General features: G+C 44.2%; 1 protein-coding gene across 2 annotated transcripts in view; it reads left to right on the top strand.

Moving 5' to 3' along the window:
• The window catches only part of rft1 (RFT1 homolog), a 232,430-nt gene that overhangs the window by 197,621 nt on the left and 16,201 nt on the right, over window positions 1-18,608 (top strand). For both annotated transcript variants that reach the window (XM_041192171.1, XM_041192170.1), the window contains exons 9-10: window positions 375-505; window positions 3,139-3,283. In XM_041192171.1, coding sequence (XP_041048105.1) covers window positions 375-505; window positions 3,139-3,283 — 276 coding nt within the window. The remainder of the gene's footprint in view (window positions 1-374; window positions 506-3,138; window positions 3,284-18,608) is intronic.

Raw genomic sequence — 18,608 nt, 5'->3', positions numbered from 1 at the left:
CGAGGATCAGGTTGCTGACCAATACCTGAAAGGAATAATGAGTGGACTTTGTAGGAACTGTGAATCTCACTTGTTGAGACTGGCCAGTGGCCTGGTTTTGTGCTGTGATTTTTCAGACTGTTCACTGGTGTAATTGCTGACTGCATACAGCTGAAATGATTACTGTTTTCATGAAGCAGTGGAGGTGGGGAGAGAGAAACATGTCATAGAATCTCAAACCCCAGCCAATGTCTGTGTACCCTGCAGTTTATGTTGTCCCTGTTGCTGTTTCACAGACTGTTCCTGGAGCTGAGCCCAGTCTTCAGTGGACTGCAGACAATACACCGTCTTTTCAATTTGATTGGTTGGCTGTTAATTGGTGCTCTTTGGTGCAGGTGTATATGACATTGTGAATAATCTGGGGTCGCTGGTGGCCAGGTTTGTCTTCCTTCCCATTGAGGAGAGCTTTTACATTTTCTTTGTCAAAGTGCTTGAGCGAGGGAAGGACATTGGACACCAGAAACAGGTAATGTATTGCTGCTTCTAGCATTGTGTTGTGGTGTCTCAAGGTCCAGTTACTGTACTACTATTAATAAGTTGCATCTCTCTTCAATAAAGAAGGTGATTTTTAAAAATTTATTAGTTCATGGGATGTGGGTGTTGTTGGCCAGGCCAGCATTTATTGCCCATCCCTAATTGCCCTTGAGAAGGTGATGGTGAGCTGCCTTCTTGAACCGCTGCAGTCCATACGCCAATATCACAGTAGAGGAGGAGGCAGTAGCTATATTGGATAAGATAAATAGATAAATGGGAGTATTTAAAAGGTTACCAAAGTAGAAAAGGCACCCGATCTGGATGGGATGGGATGCATGCTGAAAGAGTGGAAACACTGGAGGCTCTGGCCACAGTTTTTCAATTCTCCTTGTGTTTGAGTCGTGCCAGAAGACAGGAGGATTGCAAATATTACATTTGTGTTTAAAAAGGGGAGAAGGATAAACCCAGTAACAACATGTTGGTCAGCCTAACAACAGTGGTGGGAAAACTTTTAGAGACATTAATCCAGTACAAAATTAGTTGATATTTGGAGAAGTATGAGTGAATAAATAAAAGCCAGCATGAGTTTATCAAAGGCAGATTGAGTTCTTTCATAGAGTAATGGAGAGGGTTGATGAGGGTAATGCAGTTGATGTCGCATATTGGGACTTTGGAAAGGCATTTGACAAAATGTCACCTGCCTGATGCGTTATCAAAATTGAAGCCTGTGGGATTAAAGGGACAGTGACTGTGTGACTAATGGAGGGACTGAAAGCAGAGAGCGACCATGAATGCTGGTTTTTCAGACTGGAGGCAAGTATTTTGTGGGATTTCCCAGGGTCAGTATTTGGACCGTTATCTTTTTGATATATATTAATAATTTAGACTTGGGTATTCAGAGCATAATTTTAAAGTTTGCAGATGACGTACTACTGGGAACTGTAGTAAACAGTGAGGAGTATAGTAACAGACTTCAGGAGGACATGGACAAATTGGTGAAATGGGCAGATACGTGGCAGATGAAATTTAACATAGAGAAGTGTCAATTGATACCTTTTGGTCGGAAGAAGGAGGAGAGAGAACATACACTAAATGGTACAGTTATAATGGGGGTGCAAGGATAGGGGACTTGCAGATGTATGTACACAAATCTTTGAAAGTGGCAGGATAAAAAGTCTTTTAAAAAAGTAGTTGGGATCCTTGGATTTCTAAACTGATCCATAGAGTACAAAAACAAGGAAGTCATGCTAAACCTTTATAGAATAACGATGAGGGTCCAGTTGAGGTATTGTATTAATTCTTGGTACCGCATTCCAGGAAGGTCTTGGGGAGAATGCAGAGGAGACATACCAGGGATGAGGGACTTCAGTAACATGAAGAGACTGGAGAAACTCGGATTGTGCTGAGTCAAAAATATTAATGTGGAGATTTAATTGAGATGTTTAAAATCATTAAGCATTTTGATAGAGTAAATAAGGAGAAATTTTTCCTATTGATAGGATAGTAACCAGAGGGACAGAGATTTAAGGTAATTGGGAAAAGAACCAAAAGGGAGATGAGAATCTTTTCATACAGTGAGTTGTTATGATCTGGAATACGGTGCCTGAAAGGACAGTGGAAGCAGATCCAATACTGTAGCAAATTCTAAAAGAGAATTGGATAAATATGTGAAGGGCAGAAAGTTGCAGGGCTAAGGGAAAAGTGCAGAAGATTGTAGCCAATTAGATAACTCTTCAAAAGAGCCAGCACAGGCGCAGTGGGTCAACTATCAACTTCCGTACTTTAAGATTCTATAACCTCTCTCAGAATGGGTTTTTGTACCAATTGCTGCCGATTTATGAAGAATGAAGTTGAGAGAGGGGAATGTGCAACGAGACCTGGGTGTCCTTGTACACCAGTCGCTGAAGGTAAGCATGCAGGTGCAGCAGGCAGTAAAGAAAGCAAATGGTATGTTGGCCTTCATAGTCAGAGGATTCGAGTACAGGAACAGGGATGTCTTGTTGCAATTGTACAGAGCTTTGGTGAGACCACATCTCAAATATTGTGTGCAGTTTTGGTCTCCTTATCTGAGAAAGCATGTACTTGCTATAGAGGGAGTGCAGCGAAGGTTTACCAGACTGATTCCTGGGATGACGGGACTGACATATGAGGAGAGATTGAGTCGATTAGGATTATGTTCGCTGGAGTTCAGAAGAATAATGGGGAATCTCATAGAAACCTATAAAATTCTAACAGGACTAGACAGGGTAGATGCAGGAAGGATGTTCCCGATGGTGGGGGAGTCCAGAACCAGGGGTCACAGTCTGAGGATATGGGGTAGATCATTTAGGACTGAGATGAGGAGAAATTTCTTCTCCCAGAGAGTGGTGAGCCTGTGGAATTCGTTACCACAGAAAGTAGTTGAGACCAAAACATTGTATGTTTTTGAGGAGGAGTTAGATATAGCTCTTGGGGCGAAAGGGATCAAAGGGTATGGGGAGAAAGCGGGAGCAGGCTATTGAATTGGATGATCAGCCATGATCATAATGAATGGTGGAACAGGCTCGAAGGGCGAAATGGCCTACTCCTGCTCCTAGTTTCCATGTTTCTACAAAATATTCACTAAACTTTGTATTTGGTTACCAGGAGGATGTTTCTTTGGCAGCCACTGTTCTGGAGATGCTTGTGAAGTTGGTGCTGTTGATTGGACTGACCATCACTGTGTTTGGATACTCATATTCTCAACTGGCACTGGATATCTATGGTGGATCGGTGCTCAGCTCTGGCCCAGGTATTGCTCTCTGTGTGCAAGATGCTTTATTTCAACTTGCGTTTTTATGTAACCCCAAGAGATGGAATTTGAGCAACTTCATGAGAAATGCATCAGTGACTTTTGTTTAATTTACTTAACAGTGACAGGTCCTAAACAGGTCAATCACAGCAATTCAGAAGTAATTTTTAGAAATTCATTCTTGGGATGTGGGCTTTGCTGGCTGGGCCCAGCATTTGTTGCCCATCCCTAGTTGCCCTTGAGAAGGTGGTGGTGAGCTGCCTTCTTGAACCGCTGCAGTCCTTGTGGTGTAGGTACACCCACAGTGCTATTAGGGAGGGAGTTCCAGGATTTTGATCCAGAAGGAATGGTGATTTGGTTCCAGATTAGGATGGTGTGGGCTTGGAGGTAATGGTGATCGCACAATACTGTTTTATCCTTCTGTGTGGGGGAGGGAGCTGCTGTTGAAGTAAGTTCATATGTGAAATGTTCTGTAATGTTTGCTGCAAGTGATGTTGGCTTGAAGGAAATCTTCAGCACACATTCAGCAAGCGATTGACTGACAACATTGAAATTGATAAACTCCAGAGTGTGGCTAGTGGCTAGAGGATATAGTGTGTGAGGGCTGGTGAGATATGGAGGGATGTGGGTGTGAGGTGTGGAGGCACAGGGAATGCAGGGTTATGGATGGGGATGGGGGTTATAGTGGAGGGTGCTAAAGTTCCAGCTCAAAGTGCTGTTTTAAATAATTTACATTTTGGAGTCTACATTATGTGTGGTTTTTACTCCAAAATGCATTTAAAATGCAATGTTGGGCCATTAAATGTTCTTACTTGGTACTAGCATGAGAATTTGTGTTAACTTTTTTATTTGTCTGTGTATTAATTCTGGCCTCTTGAGTATCCCTGATTTTAATCACTCCACCATTGGCAGCCTGCCTTCAAGGGCCAGGGCCCTAAGCTCTGGAATTCCTTCCCGGAACCCCTCTAACTTTATGTCCTCCTTTATGAAGCCTCTTCAAACCTGCAGTTAGGGGGCTAAGATTTCACACACTATATTTTTTATATATATCCTCATGACTAATTTCTAAAATTTTAAAAGCTGGGCAAAGACCCTTTTTAACATGGCTGAAGCTATGTCTGTCTGTGACCCTTGAACAATAGGAGCTAATATAGCAGTTTATCAGAAACTTGCACTTCATTACCTCTGAAGAGAACCTAATGAACCTGTGGGCTGCAGAGACCAAATTTAAAAGGAACCATACAAAGTCCATCTACATTTCATAAGCCAGGCCTGGCTAACCAGAGCCGATTTGTCTGCTAGAACAAAACCACACAACCTCCCGTTCAAGACTTAATGGTTGGAACATTAACAATCTCAGGGACCCAGACAAAGTGATACAGACCTTTTGTCAAAGCCAGAATGGAGAGGTGGGAGTCATGTGACATGAACCTCCAGTAATATTGTGTTGTGGTACTAAGAAACCTCAGTTGGCTATTTTTCCATCTACCTAGCAGCTGCACAGAAAGGCTGCCTGTCCAGGCTGACTACCTGGCCCCATCTATACAGTTTCGACTGGAATTTCTGTACCATCACCTACAAGACTGATTCATCTCGGCGTGCCTATCTCATTGTGGAAGGCAGCTGTACAGGAAAAGTAAATTATCCAGCATCAGTTCAGCCTGCTGATCTCTGTGAAGGAATACACCATTGAACTTTGATTCAGGACTCTGGACACACATGAAACAATGATTCTTTTCTCTGTGGTCTTTTCCCTGTAAATCTTTCTTTCTCTATCCCTCTTTTATTGTATGAATGTACATGGGGCTACATAGCGACCTCCTTCCTGTGTTTTGAGCGTGTGCAAATTAAGCAACCCTCGAACTCCAAAATTCATGCTATCTTGAGTTTGCTGTGGGATTATTCATAGAAATTGGATCACACCAAAACTGAGGGGTTGGGAAATACGCCACCACTTGTAAAAGGGGAAACAAATCAAAACACCTTCCTGTTTACGGATGGGTGGTGAGAGGAGAAATCATGGCTGTTAAAATTAACCCCCCTCCTGTCCATAACAGAAATTGGAAGCTCAAATCCAGGATAACTGATTTGAATTTGACCACAGACACGAGTCAAATCTGAGATAAAAGAGTCAATTGGAAACCAAAAGGTGAAAACTCGGTAGCTGGAACAAATTTTAAGACACAATAGCTTATCACAGCAAATCCCTTTTTCCTATCACTCAGAAGATGGCAACTTTTGATGCCCAGTTGTGGGTCAAACAAAGGAATTTGAATGATGAAACTCTAGCAGTCCTTTAGAGCAACTGAAAGCTCCAGCTGGGGAGGTACAGTTAAAGTTGCCAGTAAAGTGAAGGGAAGTGATCTTATCCAGCTGTTGGTAGAGCATTTGGATCTCATGTTACCAATAGAGCTCAACCATGACTCTGAACCCCCTCCCTCGCCCCAATTCGAGATTGAAAAACTCAGAATGTAGCTAGAATTTAAGGAGGGAAAAAGAGAGAGAAAGAGAAGCACTGGAGAGGGAAAGAGAGAGAGAAGAATTCCTGCTCCAAAAGTTGGAAATGGAGCTAGCAGCTCAAATGGAGACAAGACAATTGGAAGCTGCAAGGGAAAATCTCTCCCTACCCAGTAGCACCCCCTGTATCCCTACCCAAGAACCGCTCTTGAGGCCCTCAGGTATGCGCGATTCATTCCCAGATTTGAAGGGAGTGATTATAGAGTCATTTTTTTGTTACTTTTGAGAAAATAACAGGACAGCTAAAATGGCCATCAGATATCTGGACCTCTTTAATTCAGGGGCAGCTATCAGGGAGAGTGCAAGATGTCTACTCCATGCTGACTCCTGATGGGTCCATGAATTATGAACAGACCAAGGCTGCCATCCTAAGTGCCAAGAGTCAGTCCCGGAGGCATATCGCCAGCAATTCCAGAACGATTGTAAGAAACCCACACAAACCTACATCAAGTTCAAATGGCTGAAGCAAACTTCATTTGAACCATGGGTAAGATCCTAAAGAACCCCACGCACCTACCAGGGGCCGCATGAGTTGGTATTGTTGGAGGAATTCAAAAATTGCTCACCCTCCAACCTACCAAATACACTTAGAGGAGCAGAGAATCCTCACAGCCAGGGATGCAGCAGTCACAGCAGACAGCTACAATCTCACCCATAGGCCTGGAAACTCAGGCAGAACATTGGAAAGATAAGCAGGGTGATCTAGATATGAAAGGCACCCCACCCTGGATTGTTGTACCAGGAGGCAGTCACATGTATTAGGACATGGTCTTCTGATTTGGTCAGTGGTCAGGGACAGGAGAGTGTGACTGCAAGTGAGGCAGGGAAGGGGACCCAGAAGGCTGGAGTGTGAGCCTCTGTAATTGTCCAACAGGTTTGAGGTTACCTCAGTTTGTTTTCATGAGAGTGGGGACTGCAGGGTGGGTGAGCAAACTGACCATAGCACCGTGTACAGGGAGCCAATCAAGTAGGGGGGAGCAAAAAGGAATGTAGTGATAGTAGGGAACAGTATAGTCAGAGGGATTGACACTGTTCTCTGCAAGTAAGAGTGTGAGTCCAGACGGCTGTGTTGCCTGTCCGGTGCCAGGGTGTGGGACATATCCTTGAGGCTGGAGAGGAACTTGAGGTGGGTAAGGGTGGACTTAGTCATCGTGGTCCATGTAGGTACCAATGACATGACAAAAAAGGAGAACAAAAACAGAATTACCTGGAAAAACTCAGCAGGTCTGGCAGCATCGGCGGAGAAGAAAAGAGTTGACGTTTCGAGTCCTCATGACCCTTCGACAGAACTTGCGTTCGAGTCCAAGAAAGAGTTGAAATATAAGCTGGTTTAAGGTGCCGCTTCATGCTCTCGTCAGGACTTGGAAAAATTTATTAATTTTGCTTCCAATCTCCACCCCTCCATCATTTTCACGTGGTCCATCTCTGACACTTCCCTTCCCTTCCTTGACCTCTCTGTCTCAATCTCTGGTGATAGACTGTCCACCAATATCCATTACAAACCCACCGACTCCCACAGCTATCTCGACTACAGCTCCTCACACCCTGCTTCCTGTAAGGACTCCATCCCATTCTCTCAGTTCCTTCGCCTCCGTCGCATCTGTTCCGATGATGCTACATTCAAAAACAGTTCCTCTGACATGTCCTCCTTCTTCCTTAACCGAGGTTTTCCACCCACGGTCGTTGACAGGGCCCTCAACCGTGTCCGGCCCATCTCCCGCGCATCCGCCCTCACGCCTTCTCCTCCCTCCCAGAAACATGATAGGGTCCCCCTTGTCCTCACTTATCACCCCACCAGCCTCCGCATTCAAAGGATCATCCTCCGCCATTTCCGCCAACTCCAGCATGATGCCACCACCAAACACATCTTCCCTTCACCCCCCTTATCGGCATTCCGTAGGGATCGCTCCCTCCGGGACACCCTGGTCCACTCCTCCATCACCCCCTACTCCTCAACCCCCTCCTATGGCACCACCCCATGCCCACGCAAAAAATGCAATACCTGCCCCTTCACTTCCTCTCTCCTCACCGTCCAAGGACCCAAACACTCCTTTCAAGTGAAGCAGCATTTCACTTGCATTTCCCCCAACTTAGTCTACTGCATCCGTTGCTCCCAATGTGGTCTCCTCTACATTGGAGAGACCAAACGTAAATTGGGCGACCGCTTTGCAGAACACCTGCGGTCTGTCCGCAAGAATGACCCAAACCTCCCTGTCGCTTGCCATTTCAACACTCCACCCTGCTCTCTTGCCCACATGTCAGTCCTTGGCTTGCTGCATTGTTCCAGTGAAGCCCAACGCAAACTGGAGGAACAACACCTCATCTTCCGACTAGGGACTTTACAGCCTTCTGAACTGAATATTGAATTCAACAACTTTAGGTCGTAAGCTCCCTCCCCCATCCCCACCCCCTTTCTGTTTCCCCCTTCCCCTTTTTTTTTATTCCAATAAATTATAAAGATTTTCCTTTTCCCACCTATTTCACCTATTTCCATTATATAAAAAAAAACCACTAGAGCTATACCTTGAGTGCCCTACCATCCATTCTTAATTAGCACATTCGTTTAGATAATATCACCAACTTTAATTTTAACACCTATGTGTTCTATTGTACTATTGTCGTTGACATCTTTTGATGATCTGCTTCTATCACTGCTTGTTTGTCCCTACAACCACACCCCCCCAACCCCCCCCCTCCACCTCTTTGTCTCTCTATCTCTCCGCCCCCCACACACACACCTTAAACCAGCTTATATTTCAACTCTTTCTTGGACTCGAACGCAAGTTCTGTCGAAGGCTCATGAGGACTCGAAACGTCAACTCTTCTTCTCCGCCGATGCTGCCAGACCTGCTGAGTTTTTCCAGGTAATTCTGTTTTTGTTTTGGATTTCCAGCATCCGCAGTTTTTTTGTTTTTATGACAAAAAAGGAGGTTCTGTAGTGTCAGTACGAGGACCTAGGCACCAAATTAAGAAGCAGAACCTCAAAGCCCATAATCTCTGGATTATTACCTGAGCCACGTGCAAGTTGGCATAGGATAAATTAGATTAGGGAGATGAATGTGTGGCTCAAAGATTGGTGTGGGAGAAGTGGGTTCCGGTTTGTGGGACACTGGCACTAATATTGGGGAAAGTGGGATCAGTACCTTTGGGATGGTGTACAACCAAAAACCATGCTCGGACCAGTGTTCTTGCGAGCCGCATAACTAGGGAAGTAGAGAGGGTTTTAAACTAAATAGTGGGGATAATAATAGTGGGGAACGTGGTAAACCAAAAAGGACTCAGGGCAAAAGAGAAAGGTATTATTATGGGAAATGAAAAACAGACCATGACAGGAAGGGATAGGGAGTACAAATCTAACAGTAAATCAGCTGATGAAACTAGTGGTTATAAAAAGAATAAAAGGATAAAACTAAAAGCTCTGCATCTGAATGCACGTAGCATTTGAAACAAAACAGATGAACTGAGAGCATACATAGAAATAAATAATTATGATTTAAAAGCCATTACGGAGACATAGCTGCAGGAGGACATGGATTGGGACCTGAATATTAAAGGGTACAGCACATTTAGGAAGGACAGGAAGCAAGGAAAAGGTGGAGAGATAGCTCTGTTAGTTAATGATGGCATTAGCACAATAGAGGGGAATGACCTAAGTGGAAACGCTTTGGGTAGTGATGAGAAATGGTAAAGGCAAGAAGTCACTTGTGGGAGAAGTGTACAGGCCCCCTAACAGTAACCACTTGGTAGAGTGAAGCATAAACGAAGAAATAATTGGAGCTTGTCAGAAAAGCACGGCGATAATCATGGGAGATTTTAATCTACATATAGACTGGAAAAATCAGATGGGCAAAGATAGCCTAGATGAGGAGCATATTGAATGTTTTTGGGTTAGTTTCTTAGGACAGCATGTTCTGGAGCCAACCAGAGAGCAGGCTATACTAGACCTAGTATTGTGCAGTGAGATCGGAGTAAATAATGATCTCATAGTGAAGGCGCCCCTAGGTAGCTGCGACCATAATATAGTTGAATTTTATATTCATTTTAAGGGAGAGAGGAGTTGGTCTGAGACTAAGATTTTAAATTTACATAAGGGCAATTATGAGGGTCATGAAAGCTGAGCTAGTGAAAGTGAAATGGCAAATTAGGTTAAGGGGTAGGTCAATAGAGATGCAGCAGCTAATATTTAAGGGGATATTTCAGAATGCACAGAATAGATACATTCCAACGAGTAAGAAAAAGTCCAAGGGACGCACTATCCGTGGTTAACTAGAAAGGTTAAGGATAGTATCAAACTTTGAGAAAAAGCATATAATTGTGCAAAGACAGGTAGCGGGCCAGAAGATTAGACAGAATACAAGGAACAGCAAAGAATGACCAAAGTATTAATAAGGAGGAAAAGTTTAGAGCATGACAGAAAGCAAGACAGAAGTATAAAAACAGATGGTAAGAGTTTGTATAAATATTTTAAAAAGAAAAGAGTTAACAAAGTAATTGTTGCTGCTATAGAAAGTGAGTCTGGAGAATTGATAATGGAAAACAAGGAGATGGCAGATAAGTTGAACAGGTATTTTGCATCAGTTTTTACTATAGAGGATATAAGTAACATCCCAGAAGCAGCTATAAATCAGGAAATGGAATTGGGAAGGAAGTCAGGAAAATGACAGTCACCAGGGAAGTGGTACTGAGTAAATTGTCGGAGCTGTGGGCTGACCAAGTGCCCAGGTTCTGATGGACTCCTTCCTAGGATCTTAAAATACGTGTCTAGTGAGATGTTTGACACATTGGTTTTAATTTTCTGAAACTTCTTAAATTCGGGGAAGGTCCCATTAGATTGGAAAATAGCAAATGTAACTCCATTATTCAAAAAGAGAGGGAGACAGAAAGCAGGAAACCACAGGCCAGTTAGCTTAACATCTGCCATAGGGAAAATGTTAGAAGCTATTATTAAAGAAATTGTAGCAGAGTACTTGAATAATCTCAAGGCCATCAGGCAGAGTCAGCATGGTTTTGTGAGAGGGAAATCGTGTTTAACCAACTTATTGGAGTTCTTTGAGGAAGTACATGTGCTGTGGATAAAGGCGAACCAGTGGATGTACTGTGCTTATTTCCAGAAGGCAGTTGATAAAGCATCACATCAAAGGTTATTGCGGAAAATAAAAGCTCATGGTGTAGGAGGTAACATATTAGCATAGATAGATGATTGGTTAGCTAACAGGAAGCAGAGATTAGGAACATCCCCACTTCTGATCTTATGATGGAAGGAAGGTCATTGATGAAGCAGCTGAAGATGGCTGGGCTGAGGACACTACCTTTAAGCAGTCCGTGTCCAAATGCAGCATTATCTTGGCTTGGGTTGACAAGTCGCAAGTAACATTCGTGCCACACAAGTGCTAGGCAATAACCATCTCCAACAAGAAAGAATCTAACTACCGCCATGATGTTCAATGGCATTACCATCATTGAATCCCCCACTTCCAACATCCTGGGGGTTACCATTGACCAGAAACTGAACTGGACTAGCCATATAAATACTGTGGCTACAAGAGCAGGTCAGAGGTTAGGAATCCTGTGATGAGTAACTCACCTCCTGACCCCCCAACCCCTATCCACCATCTACAAGACACAAGTCAGGATTGTGATGGAATACTCCTCACTTGCCTGGATGAGTGCAGCTCCCCCAACACTCAAGAAGCTTGACACCATCCAGGACAATGCAGCCCACTTGATTGGCATCACATCACAAACATTCACTGCCTCCATCACCGACGTACAGTAGCAGCAGTGTGTACCATCTACAAGATGAACTGCAGGGATTCACCAATGTTCCTTTGACAACATCTTCCAAACCCACGACCACTACCATCAAGAGGGACAAGGGCAGCAGATAGATGGGAACACCACCTCCTGAAAGTTCCCCTCCAAGTCACTCGCCTTCCTGATTTGGAAATATATCGGCCATTCCTTCATAGTCACTAGGTCAAATTCCTGCAACTCCCTCCCTAACAGCACTGTGGGTGTACCTACACCACATGGATTGCAGCGGTTCAAGAAGGCAGCTCACCACCACCTTCTCAAGGGCAATTAGGGATGGGCAATAAATGCTTGTCCAGCAAGTGAAGCCCACATCCCCTGAATGAATAATAAAAAAAATGGAAAAAATTAAAACCAACAAATCTGCAGGAACTGATGCATAGATAGATGATTGGTTAGCTAACAGGAAGCAGAGAGTAGGCAAAAATGGATCTTCTTCAGGTTGGCAAGATGTAACGAGTGGTGTGCCACAGGGATCAGTTCCTAAACCTCAACTGTTTACAACTTATATAAATAACTTGGATGAAGGGATGGTCACCAAAGTTACTGATGATACAAAGCTAGATAGGAAAGTAAGTTGTGAAGAGGACATAAGGAGGCTACAAGCAGATATAGATAGGTTAAGTGAGTCGGCAAAGATCTGGCAGATGGAGTATAATGTGGGAAAATGTGAAAATGTGCATTTTGACAGGAAGAATAAAAGAGAAGCATATTATCTAAACGGTGAGAAGGTGCAGAGGGATCTGGGTATTCTAGTGCATGAATCACAAAAGGCTAGTATGCAAGTACAGCAATAATTAGGAAAGCTAATATAATGTTATGGTTTATTATGAGGGGAATTGAATACAAAATAGGGGAGTTTATGCTTCAGTTGTACAGGGCATTGGTGAGACCACATTTGGAGTACTGGGTACAGTATTGGCCACCTTATTTAAAGAAGAATGTAAATGCATTGAAAGCAGTTCAGAGAAGGCTGACTAGGCTAATACCTGGAATGGGCAGGTTGCCTTATGAGGAAAGGTTGGACAGGTTAGGCTTGTATCTGCTGAAGTTCAGAAGCATAAGAGGCAACTTGATTGAAACATATAAGATCTTGAGGGGTCTTGACAAGGGTGGATGTGGGGAGGATGTTTCCTCTTGTGGGAGAATCTAGAACTAGGGGGTCACTGTTTAAAAATAAGGCGCCTCCTTCCCAAATGACTAGCAGGGGGAGCCAACCAGATTTTCCTTTTATTCATTTGTGGAATGTGGGCTTCACTGGCTGGGCCAGCATTTATTGCCCATCCCTAATTGCCCTTGAGAAGGTGGTGGTGAGCTGCCTTCTTGAACCGCTGCAGTCCATGTGGTGTAGGTACACCCACCCTGCTGTTAGCAATGGAGCTCCAAGATTTTGATCCAGTGACAGTGAAGGAACAGTGATATATTTCCAAGGAACCTCCAGGTGGTGATGTTCCCATGTGTCTGCTGCCCTTGTCTTTCTAGATGGTATTGGTCGTGGGTTTGGATTCCATTCTCACAAACCTTAATGCAGAATCATGTGGCAACCTGACAGGATTGCCCTCTGCATTTAAAATGATCTATAACAACCCACCAGGCTACAGCACTGTAGCCTTACCTGGTATGGATGTGGGAGAGGCTTCCAAAAGACCATCTTCCTATCATCCCAGCCCAGAAAAGCTGGCCCAAGTTCAGGAGCAGATTGCCTGCCTTTTGCCATGCCAACCCAAAGCACCTAGCAACAGAAGCTGGAACACCCCAGTTGTGCTAGCACACAGGCCAGACACTGAACCGGAATCCCTGAGAAAGGCCAAAGTCCAATGTAAAAATGCCCCAATCTCCTGACCATCAGCCTATCCATAGTCCCTAGGTTTGAACAGCTGAACCACAGATGGACAGGCAGGAGCTAAGCTGAACAAGAACAGTTCAGTCCAATGATCAAAAGCCCTGGCATTCTCAGAGTGAGATGCCCAGCTTTCCCCTGCAGATAGCTCAGAGCAGCTTGACCATTACTCACTCCCTGATTTCTAAACACCCCATAAAAACTCCAGACTCTTTAGAGGACACTTAATCAGAAGTTGGACAAGCAGAGTTCTGAAGCCAATAGCTTTGCCTATTCCTGATCCCCAACAAAGGAAAATTCATAACACTAACCCTGAATAGACTTCACCAAAAGACAGATTTTGAACCTTCCAAAGGCAGCCTACCTATTCCACACCCCGGGACAGGACAATGTCCTCACTGATGCACTAACCCAGGTGTAAACCTCAAAAAGGACAAGGAAGCAGGGAACTGCCATTGCCTCTGCTAGCTGCATGTCTGACACGCCAGTGTGAATGAGAAAATGAATGCATACTTCTTTACTTCCTATTCTTCCTTCATAAGCCCAGAAAAAAAGAAAATAGAATTATTTTTTTCTCTCTGAGATAGACGCTTTTTAACATGGCTGAAGCTATGTCTGTCTGTGACCCTCGAACAATAGGAGCCAATATGGCAGTTTTGCAAAAATTGACACTTCTTCATTATCTCTGAAGAGACCCCAAAGATTCCTGTGGGCGGCAGAGACCAAATTCAAACAAACTATACAAGGGCCATGGAGAGCATGTTTCAAAATGTGCAAGGAAATGCAAGCAGAGAGGGAATGAGTGACCACCAATCAGAAGAAGGGGACCAGGCAGGTAGTGAAGGAATCCCCTGGGTGCATCTCGCTTGCAAACCGTTGGAAAACAGTGAGTGTGACAGTTCCTCTGTAGAAGCCAACCAGAGCAAAGGCCACGGCTGTGTGGGTGGTCCAGCTGCTCAGGCAGCGGAGGAAGAAGTGTGGAAGGGCAGTACTGTTAGTGATGGGAGTAGACAGGCGTTTCTGCGGCCGTAGAAGTGACTCCTGGATGGTATGTTGCCTCCCAGGTGCCAGGGTCAAGGACGTCATGGAACGGCTGCAGGGCATTCTGAAGGGGGAGGGTGAACAGCCAGAGGTCATGATACATGTTGGGAAGAAAGAGAAATGAGTTAGGGAGTTAGGTAGGAAATTGAAAAGCAGGACTTCAAAGGATTACTCCCGGTGCCACACAGTAGTGAGCATAGGAACAGAAGGATAGAGCAGATGAATGCGCGGCTGGAGAGATGATGCAGGAGGGAGGGCTTTAGATTCCTGGGGCATTGGGACCATTTCTGGGGGAGGTGGGACCTGTACAAGTTGGACGGGTTACATCTGAACAGAAACAGGACCAACATCCTCGCGGGGAGGTTTGCTAATGCTGTTGGGGCGGATTTAAACTTTTGACAGGGGGATGGGATCCTGAAAAGTAGTTCAGAGGGGAGAGAAGCTGAGATGGAATTAGAAGTTAAGACACTAGTGAGTGAATCTGGAAGGCAGAGGAAACATAAGCTAAATAAGAAAGAAGTGAGTTTAGCAAGGCTAAATAGAATATATTTTAATGTAAGAAGCCTGAGGAATAAGGCAGATGAGCTGAGGACACAGATAGGCATGTGAGAGTATCATATCATAGGTATGACCGAGACTTGGCTAAAAGAAGGGCAGGATTGGCAGCTCAACATTCCTGGTTATAGGGTATTTAAGCGAGGTAGAGAGCGGAATAGAAGAGGAGGGGGTGTCACAATATTGATCAAGGAATCAATTATAGCAGTGAGGAGGGATGGTATCTTGGAAGGATCGTCAAATGAAGCCATATGGGCAGAAGTAAAAAACACAAAAGGGGAAAACACACTGTTGGGTGTTTACTATAGACTCCCAAACAGTCAGGGAGAGATAGAGGATCAAATATATATTCAAATTTCAGGGAAGTGTAAGAATGATAAGGCAGTAATAATAGGTAATTTTAACTACCCAAATATTAACTGGGAAAGTTTTAGTGTGCAAGGTAGGGAGGGAGCAAAATTCTTAAGTTGCATCGAAGAGAACGTACGTTTCAGTACATAGAGAGCCCAACAAGGGAGGGGACAACTCTGGACCTAATATTCAGAAATGAACCAGGGCAGGTGGAAGGCGTATCTGTCTGGGAGCATTTTGGAGATAGTGACCATAACTCAGTTAGATTTAGGATAGTTATGGAAAAGGATAAGGTTGGGCCGGGAATAAAAGTTCTAAACTGGGGAAAGGCTAATTTTACTAAGATGAGATACAATTTGGCCCACTTGGACTGGGAGCAGCTACTTGCAGATAAAACTGTGTCAGAGCAGTGGGAGGCATTCAAGGAGGAAATAGTGAGAGTACAGGGCAATTATGTTCCTGTAAAGACAAAATGGGGGCCAAGTCTGGGGAACCCTGAATATCATGGGACATAAAAGTTAGGATTAAGAAAAAAAGAGAAGCTCATGTCAAATACCAAGGGCTCAATACGGCAGAGTCATAGAGATCTACAGCACAGAAAAAAGGCCCTTCAGCCCATCGAGTCTGCGCTAGTCAAACAAGTACCTAACTATTCTAATCCCATTTTCCCACTAGGCCCATAGCCTTGTAGGCCGTGGCATATCCAAATACTTCTTAAATGTTATGAGGTTCTCTACCACTCTTTCAGGCAGTGAGTTCCAGATTCCCACCACCCTCTCGGTGAAATAATTCTTCCTCACATCCCCTCTAAACCTCCTGCCTCTTACCATAAATCTATGGCCCCTGGTTATTGATCCCTCCACCAAGGGGAAAAGTTCCTTCCTGTCTACCCTATCTATCCCCTCATAATTTTATACACCTCAATCATGTCACCCCTCAATCTCCTCTGCTCCAGGGAAAATAATCCCAGTTTATCCAATCTCTCCTCATAAGTAAAACTCTCCAGCCCAGGCAACATCCTGGTAAATCTCCTCTGCACACAATCTACTGCAATCACATCCTTCCTATAATGCGGATTCCAGAACTGCACATAATACTCTAGCTGCAGCCTAACCAGTGTTTTATACAGTTCCAGCATAATCTCCCTGCTCTTATATTCTGTGCCTCAACTAATAAAGGCAAATATCCCATATGCTTTTTTAACCACCATATCTACCTGTCCCGCTACCTTAAGGGACCGGTGGACATGCGCACCAAGGTCCCTCTGATCCTCGATACTTCCCAGGGTCCTACCATTCATCGCGTATTCACGTGCCTTGTTTGTCCTGCCCCAGGGCATCACCTCAAACTTATCCAGATTAGATTCCATTTGCCACTGATCAGCCCGTCTATATCCTCCTGTAATCTAAGGCTATCCTCCTCACTATTTACCACTCCACCAATTTCCGTGTCATCTGCAATCTTACTGATCAACTCTCCTACATTCAAGTCTAAATCGTTTATATATAACACAAACAGCAAGGGCCCAACACCGATCCCTGTGAAACCCCACTTGTCAAAGGCATCCAATCACAATCACAACCCCTTGACCTTTGCTGGAGGGATCAATAACCAGAGGGCATGGATTTATGGTAAGGGGCAGGAGGTTTAGAGGGGATGTGAGGAAGAATTATTTCACCCAGAGGGTGGTGGGAATCTGGAATTCACTGCCTGAAAGGGTGGTAGAGGCAGAGACCCTCATAACATTTGGTTCCTGCCACTCAGCCAATTCTGGATCCAATTTGCTAAATTGCCTTGGATATCATGGGCTCTTACCTTCATTATCAGTCTCCCATGCAGGACCTTATCAAAAGCCTTACTGAAGTCCAAGAAGACTACAAATGCATTGCCCTCATCCACATATCTGGTCACCTCTTCAAAAAATTCAATCAAATTGGTCAGACATGACCTCCCCTTAACAAAACCATTCTGACTGTCCTTGATTAATCCCTGCCTCTCCAAGTGTAGATTAATTCTGTCCCTCAGCATTGCTTCCAATAGTTTCCCAACCACTGAGGTTAGACTAAGTGGTCTGTAGTTCCCTGGTTTATCCCTTCCTCCCTTCTTGAATAATGGTCCCACATTGGCTGTCCTCCAGTCCTCTGGCATCTCTCCTGTGGCCAGAGAGGTATTGAAAATTATTTCCAGTGCCCCTGTTATCTCCTCCCTTGCCTCACTCAACAGCCTGGGATACACTTCATCCAGGCCTGGAGATTTATCTACTTTTAAGCCTGCCAGACCACTTAGAACCTCCTCCCTTTCTATGCTAATTTCTTTAATTATATCACAGTCCTTCTGTCTGATTTCCATACCCACGTCGTCCCTCTCACTTGTGAACACCGACACAAAGTATTAATTTAGAACCCTACCTATGTCTTCCGGCTCCACACACAAATTACCACTATGGTCCTTAATGGGCCCTACTCTTTCCGTAGTTATCTTCTTACTCTTAATGTGCTTGTAAAATAACTTTGGATTTTCCTTTATTTTACCTGCCAATGTTTTTTTCATGCCCCCTTTTTGCTCTCCTAATTTCCTTTTTAAGTTCCCCCTACACATTCTATACTCCTCTAGGGCTTCCGCTGTTTTGAGCCCTCGGTATCTGCCATAAGCCTCCCTTTTTCTCTTTATCCAATCCTGTATATCCCTCAACATCCAGGGTTCCCTGGATTTGTTGGTCCCATCCTTTGTCTTTACTGGAATATGTTGGCCCTGTATTCTCCCTATTTCCTTCTTGAATGAGTCCCACTGCTCTGACGCAGATTTACCTTAAAGTAGCTGCTCCCAGTCCACTCTGGCTAAATCATATCTGATCTTATTAAAATCGGCCTTCCCCCAATTTAGAACTCTGATTTCTGGCCCATCCTTGTCCTTTTCCATAACAACCTTGAATCTAACGGAGTTATGATCACTATCTGCAAAATACTCCCCCACTGATACCTCTATCACTTGCCCAGCTTCATTCCCTAAAATTAAGTTCAGAACCGCAACCCCCCACCCCACCCCCCTCTTGTGGGATCTTTTACGAACTGATTTAAAAAGCTCTCCTGGATGCATTTTAAGAATTCCACTCCCTCTTAACCTATCACATTATGACGGACTCAGTTAATGTTGGGGAAGTTGAAATCCCCCACTATTACTACGCTATTATTTTTACACTTCTCTGAAAGT

Source organism: Carcharodon carcharias, chromosome 7, assembly GCF_017639515.1.
Source record: "Carcharodon carcharias isolate sCarCar2 chromosome 7, sCarCar2.pri, whole genome shotgun sequence".
Taxonomy (NCBI): domain Eukaryota; kingdom Metazoa; phylum Chordata; class Chondrichthyes; order Lamniformes; family Lamnidae; genus Carcharodon; species Carcharodon carcharias.
Note: the sequence above shows the minus strand (reverse complement) of the source record. Positions and strands in the feature narration are given on the sequence as shown.